Raw genomic sequence first — 17593 nt, 5'->3', positions numbered from 1 at the left:
AGTCATGCAGGTAGTAAATCTGACCTGTGAAAAATTGCATAATGTTAGAAACATGGTTCGGGCTCTAAGGTTTTCGGATGCTGTGCTGCTGAAATGGTGGGAGAGATGGGAAAAGAAGGGGGGAATGTCCTGTAACTGCAGGGAGCCAGAAAGCCCTCCAGACACATGCTCAAAAAGCATTGTGAACAGCTAACCAAAGAGGTTAATGTCAGGATTCAAGCCCCAAGGGCCTGAATGCAGTACCACAAAAGGTGCAGTTACCTTAGATTGGTGGTCAGGGTCAGTGACTGCATTTTTAAATGTTATATCCACCCAACTATACCACAATCCTCAATCACAGCTCAATTCATCACATCCCCATCACCCCCAACAATCACTGTCAATCCTGCACATTCCCTTTGCCTTAATGGTGAGGCCTGTACCTCCCAATATATTGAGCCTCTGACCTCATTGTAATGGAGCTGATGTGGCATTGGACCCAAGACTTGTGAAAAATTGTACCATTGCTGGTGTAGCAGTGGCCCTTGGGTCACTAGGTAAGGAGGTCAGGTTGAAGAAGACTGGGCTTGGAATCAGGGGATCAGGGTCTAGGGATTGAGGCACTAGGGAACACTGGACTTGGGGTTGAGGGTCCAGTCTTGGGTTGGAGGTGCTGGTTGGGGGAGATGGTTGGACGGGAGCCTTGGTAATGTGGGAAGGGGACCATCCGGAAATGAGAACAACACCACTGAGGTTTGAAGGAAGGATGGTGTGGATGAAGATGTTGCATTGGCGCTGATTGGTTCCATTTAATGTGGGGTCAGGAGATGACACCACATTTAGATACCTTACTGGCCTTGTTGGTTGGGGCTGGCAGGAAATCCCACCCTTATTTCTCCGGGTGCAGTCAGCAAGCTAATCTTGGACAGGACAGTGGTTGGGCTGTTTATTTGCATATGCTTCAGCCTTGGGTAAAGGACACAAAGCTTTTTTTGTACTTTCCCAATTTGGTGGCACACCATATTGAGATCTCGCCCAAAAGGAAAAACCAGGGCCAGGATTGTTCCTATGGCAGGCGGGCAGGGAGCTGATCGCTGTCCGAGCTCGGCTTCATGCTGTCATTTTATGCGGGTGGGCCAATTGAGGCCCACCCAATGTAACGTGTGGCTGGTAGCGTTCAGAGCACTACCTGTGCGGGCGGAGGGAGGAGGGAGAATCGGGGTCAGTGCTCTTTCGTACCTGTGTCACATGAGTGGCGACGCATTTTCATATTTGTGGAAATTTATTTATTTAATAAAAGCTTCAGGGAACCTCATCCCACTCGCAGATGAGGTTTCCTGAAAAATGCGAAGGCCGCTTAGGCTTTCCGCCTGCCCGCCAGCCTTAAGGTTGGACGGGCAGTGTCCACAAGTGCTTCAATTGATTTATTAGTGGCCTTAATAGGCCGTTGACATTTCGGCGGCTGAGCAGCCGACTCCGACACACGCCCACCGAACGAAATACCGTGATGGCGTGCAATGATGTCGGGATGCACGCCCGACGTCATCTCATGTCATTTTACATTTCAGTGTGTTGGGCCCACCTCCGCACACCGACCGGGAAATTCTGCCCCGGTAAAAACTTAGTAATGATGGGTGCCAGTAAAACTTAGTCTGAACTGGTCCTGGATGGCGTGGTCCTATTTACCTGAAAATGGAACTCCCATATTACTGATTTTTACTGTGATTTGAAAACCTTGAATTGTTTTCTTCATTCTGGCATAGTGCAAGTAACAATTTTCTGATTGTCAATACAGTCCAAATTAAAAGCATTGTGATTGGAACACTCGTACATGCCTTCATCACAGACTTGCTCACATTCCTAAAGAACGGTCAAAGTGAGAATATGAGCCCTGTGCTCATGACATAAAATGTCACCTGTAAATGAAATTTTATTGTAACAATGCATATATACATGAACGTGCGATCATGGTCATTATGGCTGATGCAACGTTACATTGCAAATAATGAAATTATCGACCTGCGCTACTTCTGCAGTTATATGCTGCATATTATGTTCCCTTTCGTATACCTTTATGTAAAGCTTATTTAACCATTCTCGTTCTCGGGCTTCTGGTCTCATATAGCTAGTGGATTTGCTGTACTCAATCTTTGACTCATGCAAGACCAAGATTTACTTTAAAATCCCCACCTTTTTATATCATTAAGAGGAATGGACTATAATTTACTTTTCCAAATTAAAATTCCTCCCATTGAAAAAGACTTCATTAATTCAATAGGTTTGGTTTAAGAAATTTTGATATTCCACTGCAAACAGTCCCCGAGCAGTAGAATGTGCTGCTTCATTTAAATTCAGGGCAGCTATTTAAAGTATTAGGGATTTCAGGGCTGAAAGGGTTAATGTGTGGGCCTGGAGAAACAGTGCAGCCCACATAATAATGTAAGAGAGAATCACACGGCCAAGAGTCCAGCAGGAGAAAGCTCACGGCTTAATTTATTCTTTCATGGGATGTGGGCATCACTGTAAAGGCTAGCATTTGTTGCCCATCCCTAAATGCCCTTTAACTGAGTGGCTTGTTGTGCTATTTCAGAGGGCATTTAACAGTCAACCACATTGCTGTGGGTCTGGAGTCACACGTGGGCCAGACTAGGTAAAGATGGCAGATTTTCTTCCCTAAAGGGTATTAAGTGAACCAGATGGGTTTTTACAACAATCAGCAATGGTTTCATGGTCACTATTATTGAGACTAGCTTTTAATTCCAGATTTTATTAATTGAATTTAAATTTCACAGGCTGCCACAGTGGGATTTGAACCCATGTGCCCAGAGCATTAGTCTGGGCCTCTGGAGTAATAGCCCAGTGAAATTACCATTATACCACTGTCTACCCTCTTTTAGCCTTGTATATCTGTAAATAGTTATCTTCATACAATAAACCAGTATTTGAACTATTAGGGTGTTCAGGGCTGAAAGAGTTAATATGTGGGGCTGGAGAAACAGTACCACCCAAATAATGATGTAAGAGAGAGTCACATGACCAAGAGTCCAGGAGAGTCTAAAATTCAGACATATCTACGGGCAGAATTTTATATCCCGCGGGCGCCCGGCCTGATCGGTGTACAATAGTGTGCGATGATTTCGGGCGAGTGTCCCGACGTCATTGCGCACTCGCGTGATATATCGGTTGGCGGGTGCGCGTGAGAGTCAGCAGCACGCCCGCCGACAGTTAAGAGGCCTATTAAAGCCATTAAAGTTTCAATTAACTGCCTTTTCTCGCTGCCCATCCAAACTTATGGTTGGCGGGCGGGTGAATCGGCCAGGCGGCCTTTGGATTTTTTAGGTAACCTCATCCACGGGCGGGATGAGGTTTCCGACATTAATTTTTTTAAAGTTTTGACGTAATCTTTATAATATTTATGTTCATGTGAGTGAGTCCTATATGGAGCCATGTTTTTCCCACTTTCAAAATCTTTAACTTTGAGTTTAAAATTCTTCAGCTCCTCGAGGCAGCTCTCTGCCTTCAGGGAGCTTTCATTACGCGATCCCCCCAAAGCGTACAGACTTCAGCGCTCGCCCTCCTCCAGCCCCCAACCCAGCAGCGCTGAGCTTCTCAGCCCGCCCTTCATGCTGGCTGGCTGTTGATTGGCCAGCTGGCGTGAAATCATGGGCGGGGCTGATTGCGGGTGGTGGACTGTTTCCCAGCCACTCCCAGGCCTGCCCACCGCACCCGCCTGACGACCTGAAAATCTTGCCCTATGTCTCCGCAACCATTTCTTAGCCAGTCACAACCATCATACAATACTACTCTTCCTGAGCTGCTTTGTTAGAGAGAAAAACTACATTTTTATAGCATGTTTCACAACCACCAGACATCTTAAAGCACATTACAGATGATGAGGCACTTTTGAAATGTTGTCACTATTGTAACATCAGGAAAGCAGCAGCCAATTTGTGCACAGCAAAATCCCACAAAAGGCAGTATGATCAGAATATTTTTTGTGATGTTGAATGAGGGATAAATATTGGTCAGGACATCGTGGATAATGCCTGTGCTCTTCTTTAAAATAGCACCACGCTATCTTTTATATCCACCTGAGAGGACAAACGGGGCCTCGGCTTAATATCTGCATCAAAAGACAGCACCTCCTTCAGTGCAGCGCTGCCACTGCACTGGACCATCTACCTTGACTTTTATACTCAACCCTTGGAGTGGGACTTGAGCCCAGAATCTTGTGGCTCAGAGATGAGAGTGCTGCCTACTGAACCACAGTTCACACTAACACTAAGGGCAGTTTTCAGTGGAGGTCATTGCGGTCTCGCCTGCCAGCTGGACAGCTGACCTCTTTTCGGGAAGACCCACTGAGTCATGTGCCCTGACAGGCCAGTGACGGGCCTTCCCCAGGATTCCCGCCCATGAGACCTGCTGGCCAATCAGATGTCGGCAGCTCTACCGAATGGCAGTGCCTGCTGCTTGCGCCACGCCTACCTACCTGAGGCCGAGTCTCACCACTAGATTCCAGGCCACAGGTGCATTATGGCAAGATGGGGTAGAGCGGTCGGCAACATGGGCTTGGGAGTGGCTCTCAGTAGGCCCCCCCCACCCCCAAGCCTTTCTGATGCTGGTTCCCATGATCAGTCACTGAGTGCCTTTGAACAAAGGGAACCCCTCCTTCCAAGGGGCCCACATCAACCCTGCATAGGTATGTTGGTCATGCTCCCTGCATGGTGAGCCACCTCTCCATCAGCCGCCACTGGTATTAATGTAGTGGCAGCAGGATGAAGCCCTTAAGTGGACATTAATTGCGTTTTAAGGTTTTCAATCAGCGGAGGGGTGGGAAGGCCATCCACAGGCCACTCTGTCACGGACTTAATCGGGGTGGAGGTGGGAAGATGTCAGGGTTGTCGCCCTGCCTGATTAAATGTCCCCCCCCCCACCACTAAACCCACTGCAGGGGAGGGCGTTAAGTACCACCCTTAGTGACCAAGCATTGCATGGTTTATACAGCACTTGAGTATTGATCACATGCATCCTGACAGTTACTTCGGTGTTTTGTGAAAACGTTTTAATGTTCTAGTCATGTTTGGCTGTGCCATTTCATTGAAATTACCTCTTGTGATTTTTCTTTTTGTGAACAAGAATTGAGTCAACTGAAGTAACCTGGATTTCATTCTGTATCACTCTCTCTCAAGCTACTGTTTCTATGAAAAGACTCTGCCCAGTCCATTTAATTAGAAGTTGTTCATGAAGAACTACTCATGCCTCTGCTGGCATTTTCAAAATTTCGTCACCATGGTTACTCACAAAAGGGGGAGTCATTCCCAGCGCAACATAATAATTTGGCCAAACCAAGGGATGTATTCCCTTTGGGGAAACTGAAGAGAGATTAGTTCATTGTCCTCATAATAACCCACTTTTATTTTTACGAATTGTCTGCTCTAGTACAACTGTACCCAATATCTGGGTTATCCAAAAAATAATTACTATTCTGCTGGTAAGAAATCACCCTTGTTCCACCTCTGCAGGAATCAGTTGACAGGGCTAAGTTGAATGCTAGTAAAAGCTGTAACATTTTTAAAAACAATTTATCCTGTCATCTTAATATTTACATTCCATTTAACCCATAATAACAATAATGGAACGATTCAGCCATGATAGAAGTAGTTTGCATAGGAATAGATTTCTATCTCTTCTAAAGAAGTTGATGTGTGTACTGAGCTCAATTTCTCTCCAGGAAGAAGCTTGTGTGAATTGATGCCCTAGTTAAAACATTAATATAGCTCAGGTAGATATAAAAATAGGAAATTTGACTGTAATCAGTGATGCACGTGCTCCAGCCATATAAGGTTAAATCCACACACCCAGCATTCCCTATGTGGAGCCTTCTTTAAAGGGATGTGGATTGGAGGGTCTGGATTTTCATCGAGTCGGATTGACTCAGGGGCCCTTTAAAATGATGGGGGCGGGGTGGTGCGGTGGGTGAGGTCCTGATTCCAGGATTCCCAATCCCGTTCCTGGACTACTTAATTTTTGGGAGTGCCTTTAAATGGTGCGGGCTACTTCTTGTCAGAAGCTCGCAGCCTGCACTCCCAACCTGGGCGGCTCCATTGCAGAGATAGGTATCTCCTACCCCTCCACAATTTTCATGAAGTTGGGCCAGGTTTTTAAAAAATTGTGGTTCACTTGAAGTCATGAACTCCAGTGTGCATGTGGGGACCTTTTTAAAAGGTAAGTTCAAATTGTTCCCCTCATTCCTCTTTGCCAAGTTACGTCTCTCCGTCAGGCTCCTCATGCTCCCTATTCCAAGCTCTGTCCTACCACCCACTCCATGTCCCCTCATGCCCCCATGCCAAGTTCTTCCTTCCACCCACCTCCTATGTCCCCTCATGCCCCCTATGCCAAGTAACACCTCCCCCCCCATCCACCTTCTATGGCCCCTACACTAACCTACACTTCTCTGCCTATTGACTCACTGTACACTTTCTGAATACCATAATGTATCGTGGGATCTGTTTTAAAAAGAAAAACTTTGAAAAATTGTAATCCATTGATAAATTTCTCCTATGAAAGAAAAGTCTGGATGGCAAGCTAATAAAAGTGGCAATTATCCAGGCCCTTTGAAGTTTCACCAACCACAAACACTTGAAACCACTTAACTTGTGTCAATAAACATTGTGAAATTGACTGCAGAGATCAAAGAGTCTGAACTGTCAATCAAATAATGTTTTCTTGGGAGAGCAGATGTTCTATTATTCTAATAGAGGCCTGGGCTCTCAGCCAAGTGTACATAATGAGGCCTGGCTGACAGCTATTAAATTATACGAACACCAGCTCCCCAGAGGAAACATTGTTTGACTGACAGCTCAGGCTCTTTGATCTCTGGGACAGTTTCACAATGTTTATTGACAGAAGTTAAGTGGTTTCAAGTGTTTGTGGTTGGTGAAACTTCAAGGGGCCTGGATGGTTGATGCTTTTATCAGCTTGCCATCCAGACTTTTCTTTCATAGGAGAAATTTATCAATGGTTGGCATTTTCTCAAAGCTGTTTTTTACACATACCATTATACACTATGGTGTTCATTGAACCACTGTACACTTTGAAGAACCAATAGGCATTGAAGTTACAGCGCTTGGCATAAAGGGCATGTGGGACCTGAGGGGGTGGGTGGAAGGGCAGACCGTAGCCTAGGGAGCATGAGGGGACATAATGGGGTGGGTGGGAGCATGCAGTGTCATGGTGAGTGTTTGGATGGTGGGAATGAGGGATGAGGCCTTTGTGTTTTTCATAACTGGGACAAAGTCCCATGGCACCAAGGCTGGCCTTTTAAACAATCCGCCTCGGCACCCGGGTGCTCCTATGGCTGCCTCCACACTTCTTCCTGGCTTGGCTGGCCTGACTCCAGCTCGCACCTGGCCCCCAGCAACAAAGACCCCATCTTGGCAGGCACCCTCCCCCAAGGTGGGCGGGCCAATACTGTGAATTTTCCCAACTCCCCCTAACCACCCCAAAGATGGAAATCCAGGCTGAGAATTGATGTTGCAGTATCCTTGTATCTGACCTGCATTCCTTTCGAATGTGACTCCCCACTGGAATCACTGGATCAGGAACATTAACTTGTGCCTTCACATCTCACATTACGCAATAGAGAATACTCCACGTTTTGTTTCATCACAATCGGAATGTAACATTACATCAGCAAACCAGAGACCACATTGCCTATCTTTTTTCTAAGGAAACAGGTGAAAGATCTTTTCCAGTTTTAACCATATAAGTTAAAGGACCTTTAAGGAATTTTCACAGAAAAATGGATGGATTAACAAAATTCAGTTATCAAAAATTCCATTATCCCTTGCAATAAAAACTGAATTTAACATTTGTAGCCATTTTAAAACAATGGCTTAAAATGAAGAATATCATGCCCAAAAAGTCAGTAAATTCACATGTAATAGAATTAGAAGTTGCCACATTTGCTCACAATAACCCAATGGCCTGATGATGACAATGCGCTGTTTGAGCATGATTGTTGTGACTCTTGATGGGGAATGGCCTGCTTTTGCCATCGCGAACAAGGGCGAGATTTTAGCTGGTCTGGATTTCTAACAAAGTCCTGTTTTGAATGTGATTTCTCAGTCAGACACCATTTTCCCACATCTGTTTCTGGGCATTGTTGCGCTTAGCAACAAGATAGAATCTTCCACAGATGTGAGTTGAACCTTATGATGGGATTGGGCCCTCTTTAATTCAATCAGAGTTAACCATTTTATAAAGCATACAAGCGCTTCGAACCACCCATTTTATGTGAACTGGATGTGTGAGGGGAGGACAATTACAGTGAGCCTACGAACTCAGAATCTAAACTGATGCACATACTAAGTATGTACCCTATGATTCAGTAATTTGTTAGAATTCTATGGCAATGAAAAGGATCAACATTCCAATTCAACAGTTAACGTCTAATTAATGATCCCTGGACATCTTATAAAATGCTATTCAAAACTATGTAGCAAAAAGAATAACCAGCATTAGAAAATCAACGTAAAGTTTATACAAAAGCATGCTGGGTATCTGAAATAAAAACTGAAAATGCTGGGAATACTCAGGTCTGGCACCATCCATGGAGAGAAAATTGACTTTTTACCAGAACTGCCCATCAGTTCATATGCCTCTTATTTTACCATTTTGAAGAGACCACACACAATACATCAACATACATGTTCACTATAGATGCTGAATGGCCTGCTGTGTGTTTCCTGCAGTTTCCACTTTTGTCTCAACCCTAGTGTATTCTACAGGGATGTTAGGCATGTTAGTACATAGAGCAAAATGTTCTGTCCATAAATCACTCAACCCCACCTTGTATCTAAATTTACTTTAAGAGATGTGCTTCAGGGTCTCCTTGACTGAACAATTTGACTAGGTTCTTATTAAAGAACTTGCACTTTTCACAATCTTGGAATAGCCCAAAGCACTTTACAATCAATGAACAACTTTTAAAATGTAGTTGCTGCTGTAGCATCGGCAAACGCAATAGCCACATTGTGAACAAAATGGTTCCACTAATGACAATGAGATATCAGACCATCTGTTTTAGTGACCTTGGTTGTGGGATAAATGTTAGGGGGTATTTCTTTTCAGGCAGTCTAGTGGGATTGCTTATGTTATGAGAGGGCAGAGGGAGCCTCAGTTTGATGTCTCATGCATAAGGCAGTGCTAACTTAGGACTGAGTTGATGTGTCAGGCTAAATGTGCTAAAGTGAAATTTCAACCCACAACCTTCTGTATCACAGATCAGAGTGCTACCAATGAGCCAAGGCTGACACTTAAAAAAAAAAATATTTTTTTTTCCCCTGTTGTAGATGATTTGCCAGCACTTAATGAAGTTTTTAAATATAAAGACAAATTATTAATTCCCAAATGGTGAATTTTCAATTAAACTATTCTCTATGTGCCATTTGGAAATTCATTTTTTTCCCCTTGTAATAGATTTTTAATAAGATCCATGTTCATTATAAATTCCAACTGCTAGAAATTGTGTTGAATGATTTGTCATAAGGTATTAATTTTGATTTATTTCCTTCAATATGAGTAAAGGTGTATTGAGTATACATTCAGCTTAAGAGGTAAACCTAGTTTTCATTGCACTTTTGTTGCTCAATGTTTTTGTAACTATTTGTTTTCTCATGTCATTGACATTTACGTGGACATGCTTCAGCTTTATTTGAGGTCATTGGTCAGCTTTTACTAGTTATCTAGGTTGTATGTATGCTTCACTGGTTTCTATTCTTCGTTAGGGATATATTTAAGCCCTGGCAATGCTGCAGTTCTATAAAGATTTTAATTTCATGAGATTAGTCTGAAAATTTAAAAAGGTTTCTTTTTGGCCTTCCATTTTCTTGGCCTTGGTAAAACATGTGTTGCTAATTTTAACTGGCATTAGATGCTGATGAATTTAAAATCCATGAAGTCAAAATAATTATTGCCTGGATGAGCACAGCTCCAACAACACTCGAGAAGCTTGACACCATCCAGGACAAAGCAGCCTGCTTGATTGGTACCCGCCCAATTGAGGGGAATATCCTCCTCCTGGAGTGGGACTTGAAACCATAGCCTTGTCCTTGGCCTTCTGGATGCTAGTGGTCATGGGTTTGGAAGGTGCTGTCTGAGGAGCCTTGGTGAGTTGCCGCACTGCATCTTGTAGATGGCACACACTGCTGCCACTGTTTGTCAGTGGTGGAAGGAGTGCCAACCAATGTACTTCACTGGTTGTAAAGAGCTGTCCAATTATTTCAGATGGCTGTTGTGGTCGGGTATTTGGATAAGGCCCACATAATAGGATAGCAATGTTTCAGCCTACAACATCTGTTGATTTATACATCATGCTTTAAGCAAATAGCCTTTGGTTTATGCCATTTGCTTCTATTAAAAATTCTTTGAGTCATTGGTAACAACTGTACTGTTTAAACAGCTGTCAGGATTGCCTGGTACTGTTTTATATATTTTTTTAAAAACCCTCTTGATTGAAGTGTTTGGGTAGGGGGACAGGGTAGCATCACCTGTGCTCCACCTAGATGTTTTTGTTTGAGTCGGGTGTCAGCTCGTGGCACTCTGTCAGCTGAGTCAGAAGGCTGTGGTTTCAAGTCCCACCCTGGGGGAGGATATTCCCTTCGTTGGGTGGGCAGGCCCGAGAGCGACTGCTCAACAGTCCGCCACCCAATTAGCGGCCAGCCAACGTGAATCGCGTGCTGAAACGCTCAGCGCTGACTGGCTGGGGAGGTGGAGGAGGGCGAGAGTGGAAGTCAGCGCACGTGCACAGGTGCGCTCACAGAAAGCTCCCTGAAGGCACAGAGCTGCTTCAGGGGGCTGAAGATTTTTCGCATGAAAAATAAAGTTTTTTTTTAAAAAAGGAAATCATGTCCCCTCACGTGACTGATGCATGAGCAAAGGCGTGTTGAAAATGAGTTTTAAAATTTCTATTTTATTTTTAATTAACATCGCAAACCTCGTCCCATCCGCGATGAGGTTTCCTCAAAAATCAAAAGGCCGCTTGGCCTTTTCCCCCATCCGCCAACCATAAGGTTGGACGGGCGGGGAAAAATTCAATTTAATTAATTTATTAATGGGCTTAACAGATTTCTTAATTGTCGACGGGCACGGTGCCGACTCCCGCACGCGCCCACCGACCGAAATACCCCCCAAATGCGCAATGACGTTGGGACACTTGCCCGTCATTATCATACACTATTTCACGCATGTGTGTGTCAGGCGCGTGCCTACATGCTGAGGTGAAAATTCAGCCCCAGGATTTGAGCACTGCAATCAAAGTTGACACTCCAATGAGCTTGACACTCCAATGAAGGAGTGTTGTACTGTTAGAGGCATCGTCCTTTGAATGAGATGTTAAACTGAGGCCCCATCTGCTCTCTCATGCGATTGAAAAAGATCCTGTGGTGTTATGTCAGAGGGGAGCAAGTTAGTTCTCCCCAGGGTAGTCCTCGTTAATACTTATCCCTCAATCAGCATCAGAAAAACAGATTATCGTGAGGTAAACAGAAATCATTATCACAGTTCTGTTGAAGGATCATGAGGACTCGAAACGTCAACTCTTTTCTTCTCCGCCAATGCTGCCAGACCTGCTGAGTTTTTCCAGGTAATTCTGTTTTTGTTTTTAATCATTATCACATTGTTGTTTCTGAGAGTTTATTGTGTGCAAATTGTCTGCTGTGCTTCTTACATTACAATAATGACTATACCTGAAGAAGGGTCATACGGACTCAAAACATCAACTCTGTTTCTCTCTCCTGCTGAGTTTTTCCAGCATTTTCTGTTTTTGTTTCAAAAGTACTTCATTGGTTGTAAAGAGCTTTGGTATGTGTTGTGGTCGTAAAAAATGCTGTACAAAGTCTTTCAACCTTGTGTCTTTTTGCTAAGGTACTATCCGGGATGGGAAGATTACTCCATAGTTTTTGTGTCAAGTTAATTTGAGAAATAAAACTTTAAAGTACATATTATATTTATATAATTCTAGAAAGCTGCCATCAGCATGAAGAAATTTGTTTTGTATCTCTATTACAATACAGTGACATAAATTGTATCAAATATCACTATTGTGCTATCTGCCTGTGAAACTCAACCAAATGGTGCACAGCCCTTCTCCTTAAACAAAAAATGTTTGCCAAATAACTCTTTCTTCATGGTGCTTTGTTAATCATACAGGAAAATAGGACTTCTATTCTGAAATGAGATGCTAGTTCAAAAAATTTAAACATGACTGATTCACTGATGGAATAGATACTTATTTAAATATGGTAATGATACTTCTAAACAGTATGCATTGATGAATTTAAAATAGCAACTTTGTGGTACAGTGCCATTAAGCACTAATAGTACAAAAAGCCCATGACAGTTTTTTTATACATAAAATTACACCCTAGGATTCAAGTATGTTGCAATGGGACTTCACAAAGCACATATTTAATGCAAAGTGAAATTTTGGGATCATAATGTCAGTAAACAAAGTCTGACTTGATTGAGCATTTGTTGCAATGAATTTTGAAATCTTGGATCGTGCACTGTAACACTGAGAACTCTGAGCCAATGAGCAGCCTCGTTTTAACTCTTAAGATGCTTGTGATGTTTGTTGTGCTACTGTGAGGAATGGTAAGGATTATCAGCTCCAGGAAGTGAACTTCAGCTTTAACTCAAATATTTAAGGAATATTCAAATTACAGCAGTCAGCCAAACATAATTCTTAGAACTAGACATTCCACCTTTTTGGGCATGAAGGCATAAAGCCCAGGCTGATCTCCCCTGATAAATCTCCTTATAATTGTGTGAGATGAGTAAGTAGTAAGCAGGGCATTGTGCTCAACAGTATGCAAACCAATCGCATGTATTGTTGATGCAAGCCAAATCTTACCTTCTAATCACCACTGTACAGGGACCTAAACCAATTTATCCATCTCTTCTCTCATGGCAACTTGATAATCTATGCTTTAATCTGTTGTAAGAATAAAGAGCAAATCCACTGGTTTAGTCTGGATCAGGATTTTTGTGTGTGTGTGTGTGTGTGTGTGTGTGTGTGTGTCTGAGAGAGAGCAAGATATGGAAGGTGGATTTATGTACATGCCGCATGGTTATTTTGATCCATACATCCCAAAATATGGGAAGAAGGAACGGATAATAAGAAATCTTCAAATGTCATTTGTACACACAAACGCAGATTAAACCTCAACAAGATGCATTCCACTGGAGGAATAGGTACAACAAATCTGCAGTTTTCAACAAATGACTTAAAATGAATGAGCTAGAAATTCACTTCCACAGCAGAATCTCATTATTCAATATGAAGGAGAAAACTAGCCAACCGTCTCTTCAGCAGATAATGCAAATTGACAGATATTCGAAAGTGGTCGGACTGTAGTCAAATCAGAATCAAACTACCTTGTTATTCCACTGAATCTGGCCTGGGGCTTAATCTCTAGGCATTATGAAAAGAAAGAGGAGGCAGAGATCCTTTACACCAAGGGTGCTCATTTGGAGGGGTACCGAAAGAGGCGATAAAGCTTTGTGTCTGGACATTAATATTGTTGGGTCTGAGGGTGTCGGGAAATAAGGTGATGGGGGGACCTAAGTGAAACTGTCTTTTGCAGGCTCGCCTACAGACTTTGGGCCTGGAAGCCTTCTGGGTACTGTTGTCCAAACATTTTCTATTCCCCAACACAAGTGCAAGCACATTGTGCAGATGACCTGATCACCAAACTTGGGCATTCTGAGGTCTGCGTAGGCTCAGTATACCTTGAAAGGGCTTTGCCCATCCATTACCTGCTAAGATGAGGAATATTGTCACTAACAGGATTTTGCTTCTTTTGATCTGTTTACAATACCTAAGCAGCATTTGTAGGTAGACCCACACTTTCTTTTTCAAAAAAATAAAGATTTTTTTTAAGAAAAAATGTTGATGGCCAAGACCCAAAGTACTTTATTGCAAGGGGGATGAAGTATGAAAGTAGGAAAGTCTTGCTACAACTGTACAGGGCATTGGTGAGTCCACTGTGTGCAATTTTGGTTACCTTACTTAAGGAGGGACCTACTTGCTTTGGAGGCAGTTGAGAGAATATTCACGAGGTTGATCCCTGGGATGAAGTGGTTGTCTTATGAGGAAAGGTTGAACAGATTAGGCCTTTGCTCATTGGAGTTTAGAGAATGAGAGGTGATCTTATTGAAACATACATGACTGAAGGAGCCTGATGGGTAGATGCTGAGAGGATGTTTGCCCTCATGGGAGAATCTAGAATCAGGGCAAAATAAGGGTTATCTCAAGACAGAGATTAGAATGAATTTCTTCTCTCAGGATCATTAGTACTTGGAATTCTCTTACCCAGTGAGCAGTGGAGGCTGGGTCATTGAATATATTCAAGGCTGAATTAAGCATATTTTTGATTGTGAAGGGTTATAGGGGACAGGCAGGAAAGTGGAGTTAAGGTCACATCAGATACGTCATGATCTTGTTGACTGGTGGAACAGGCTCAAAGGGCTGAATGGCCTACTCCTGCTCCTATTTCTTATGTTCTTATTCCTTCTGGTCACCTGGCCCAAAGCTAAATATAAGAGTTGTATGGATGGTTCTATTTGTTGATAGACATCTAGACAATGGAACATAATTTGTTGTTCCAGGGCATCAAACAGCACCTGCTACTGGTTAGATTTGCCCTTGAATATTTAAGTTTTTAAATTTTGCAAAGCAAGTTGTTGGATGTCCAGACTGTTAACTCATGGTGAGAGAAACCAGGAATCTTGCACCTGATTGATTAGGTTAAACAACTGTATACTACTTAACCAATCAGATTGAAGGATTGAGAAATAAACAGCCAAGAATAAATCACCCATTCTAATTTACAATTCCATGTCAAATCAGATACATGAAAAATAGAGAGAACACAAAAGATTTGATTGAGAGAGAGGGATAAAAGACAAAAAGGAAATTTTTTTAAATGTAGAATTTAACATTGACACTTAAGATCTACAGCAACCATTAAAACCTGAAGGAGAGACAGCACTCTTTTAATAGTTAATTTTCACTGCTAGAAAGTCCAATTTGACATTAATTAATGCTTTGCTTCATTAAATAGCCCTTAGACTTTGAGTGACATGTATTCACTTTTCTGAATTGCCTTTAGTTTCTATCTAACGCACAAATACAATAACTTTATGCCATTCAGTATATCTCAAAAGTGAGCTGATAGGGAGATGTCATTTTCATGAAGCTGACTCCTGGATGTCTTGACTTTACCTTGCCCCTCATCTGAAGTTGCTGTACCATTTGTGCATAAATAACAGCAAATGTCATTTGTCCAGGCCATTATTTTGACGGTAAATTCTGGGCCTATAACTTCTTATCTCGTTGGTTGAAGAACAGCGTCTGGAAAATCAGTTTAAAGCACCAATTGCATTTGAGCTGCATGTTACACAAAACTAAATGCAGACACCCACAAAAATCCTTGCAGATAATCAAAAGAGATGCTCAATGTTCCACCCTTTGTATTAAAATATGCATTTAAAATTGTAGCTGTATTCAATGCTTATAGGTTTCACAGGTGTAGTGGTTCAGCCATGAGTAATTCCCGCTTAAACATTCTACTCCTTGCTGTCTGGATAAGTACCAGCTTGCTCAGTCCATACACACCAGTTATATCAAGTATTTGAGTGGGAATGTCGACTAAACAGCAGCAGACCAATGCACCTCTGTAGCATCGAGTTGACTAAATTTGTTTCCTTTTCCCCTTTCTAACCAGGTGTGATCACCCAAGCCAGGATGGGTAAGCAGAATAGTAAACTGCGCCCCGAAGTCCTTCAGGATCTTCGAGAGAACACAGAATTCACTGACCATGAGCTCCAGGAATGGTACAAAGGTTTCCTGAAAGACTGCCCAAGTGGAAATCTGACTGTTGATGAATTTAAGAAAATATATGCAAACTTCTTCCCTTACGGCGACGCCTCCAAATTTGCAGAGCACGTGTTCCGCACCTTTGACACCAATGCTGATGGAACGATCGATTTTCGAGAATTTATTATTGCGCTGAGTGTCACATCTCGTGGCAAGCTGGAGCAGAAGTTGAAGTGGGCATTCAGCATGTATGACCTGGATGGGAATGGGTACATCAGTCGAGATGAAATGCTAGAAATTGTACAGGTAGGGTTCCTAATGATCCAATTCTGTACAGGTTCATTCAGAGATATGGGTGTGTGAAAGTGTCGCAAATAATCAATTTGGGAAAATCGAGGTCTGGTTCTCTTCAGCTTTTCCTTTCCATCTTCAGGGAATGTTTGGTGTAAGTCCCTTGCCCAAGGTTGTGCCAAATTTCTGTCATTCCCTAATGAAGAAGGATACTTTTATTTGTCCATCTTTTCGCTCGTTGTACATAGATCTGAGGCCAATACTTCAGTTTGTAAATTTTAATTTGTACAAGAATTTTTTCTTCCCCCAAAATCTCTAAAATGTCAGAAGTTTTTTTTTGTATTTACATTTAAACTGATCCTGGTTTGTGGGTAGCAATATTCTAATGTCACTCTTGCACTTTTCCATCTGGTGTGTGCAAGCAGACACTGGGCTCTGTTTTCATTCATTTCTCATAATTACTGTACCTTGTCACAAATTAGTCATGAGGTGCTTAATGAACTGGATATGCAACTGCCCTCTTTGATATTATGTTAATATGACTGCAAGTACATACACAAAATCCAATATGAATTTATTTTTTTAAAATGGGTTAATTGTGTCCTCGTCAACACAAAGGAGGCCGGTCACATTTGTCAGCCATTGTTAATGTCAAGCACTAACAATTTAGGTATATAGTACAAGAATTGCCAGACAAGTCTCCATTTTAGGGTTGCCAACCCTCCAGGATTGGTCTGGAGTCTCCAGGAATTGAAGATCAATTTCCAGGTACTCCTGTGTGCAACCCTGGAGAAAAATCATAGGAACATTAAAAAAGATTGTGTTTTTATTTCTGCATTTTCTTTGAACATTTCTCTTTACCAGATATAAAAATATTGAAAATGGGGTTAAAAAAAAAAAAGGCTTTTTGGCTGACAGTCAAGCATCATCCAATTGGGTAAAGAATCATTTTGCTTTCCAATTGGCGTAGGAAGGCAGTGCATCACAAGGATTGATGTGTTGGCTAACTAATGGCTAAAGCGAGGGCGCAATTCATGTGATGAAACCTCCAGGAATACATTTTTGGCAACCCTACTCCATTTCCTCCCGCTGAACAATGTACTTTAGCCTCAGCTGCTGAGGATCTCTTCCACAGCATCAGTGTGAACTTTTATTCCTTTCCCACATGAACCTTTGAATGAGATTGCTGAATGAGGGACAATTTGCCAATGCTTACCAGGAATGAGGTCAAGACCTTCCAAACTTCGGTTACTTTTTAGTAGGTTAATTGCCATTAAGTTGTTCTATGGTGTCGCGAAGAAATGTATTCTGACAGAGCAACTTCTGACAAATCTGTTGCTGCAGGTGAAGGGTACTTCCAAAGTTTGTGTCACATAATACCTAGGCGCACGGTATACAGGGATATTATATGACTCACCAGACATGTGATGATAAATACCTTCA

General features: G+C 42.4%; 1 protein-coding gene across 1 annotated transcript in view; it reads left to right on the top strand.

The window, feature by feature from the left end:
• LOC121291052 (hippocalcin-like protein 1) overlaps nucleotides 1-17593 on the top strand; it is a 127995-nt gene that overhangs the window by 73061 nt on the left and 37341 nt on the right. The window contains exon 3 of the mRNA XM_041212073.1: nucleotides 15768-16165. Coding sequence (XP_041068007.1) covers nucleotides 15788-16165 — 378 coding nt within the window. The 5' untranslated portion in view covers nucleotides 15768-15787. The remainder of the gene's footprint in view (nucleotides 1-15767; nucleotides 16166-17593) is intronic.

Source organism: Carcharodon carcharias, chromosome 19, assembly GCF_017639515.1.
Source record: "Carcharodon carcharias isolate sCarCar2 chromosome 19, sCarCar2.pri, whole genome shotgun sequence".
In the NCBI taxonomy this organism is placed as follows: Eukaryota; Metazoa; Chordata; class Chondrichthyes; order Lamniformes; family Lamnidae; genus Carcharodon; species Carcharodon carcharias.
Note: the sequence above shows the minus strand (reverse complement) of the source record. Positions and strands in the feature narration are given on the sequence as shown.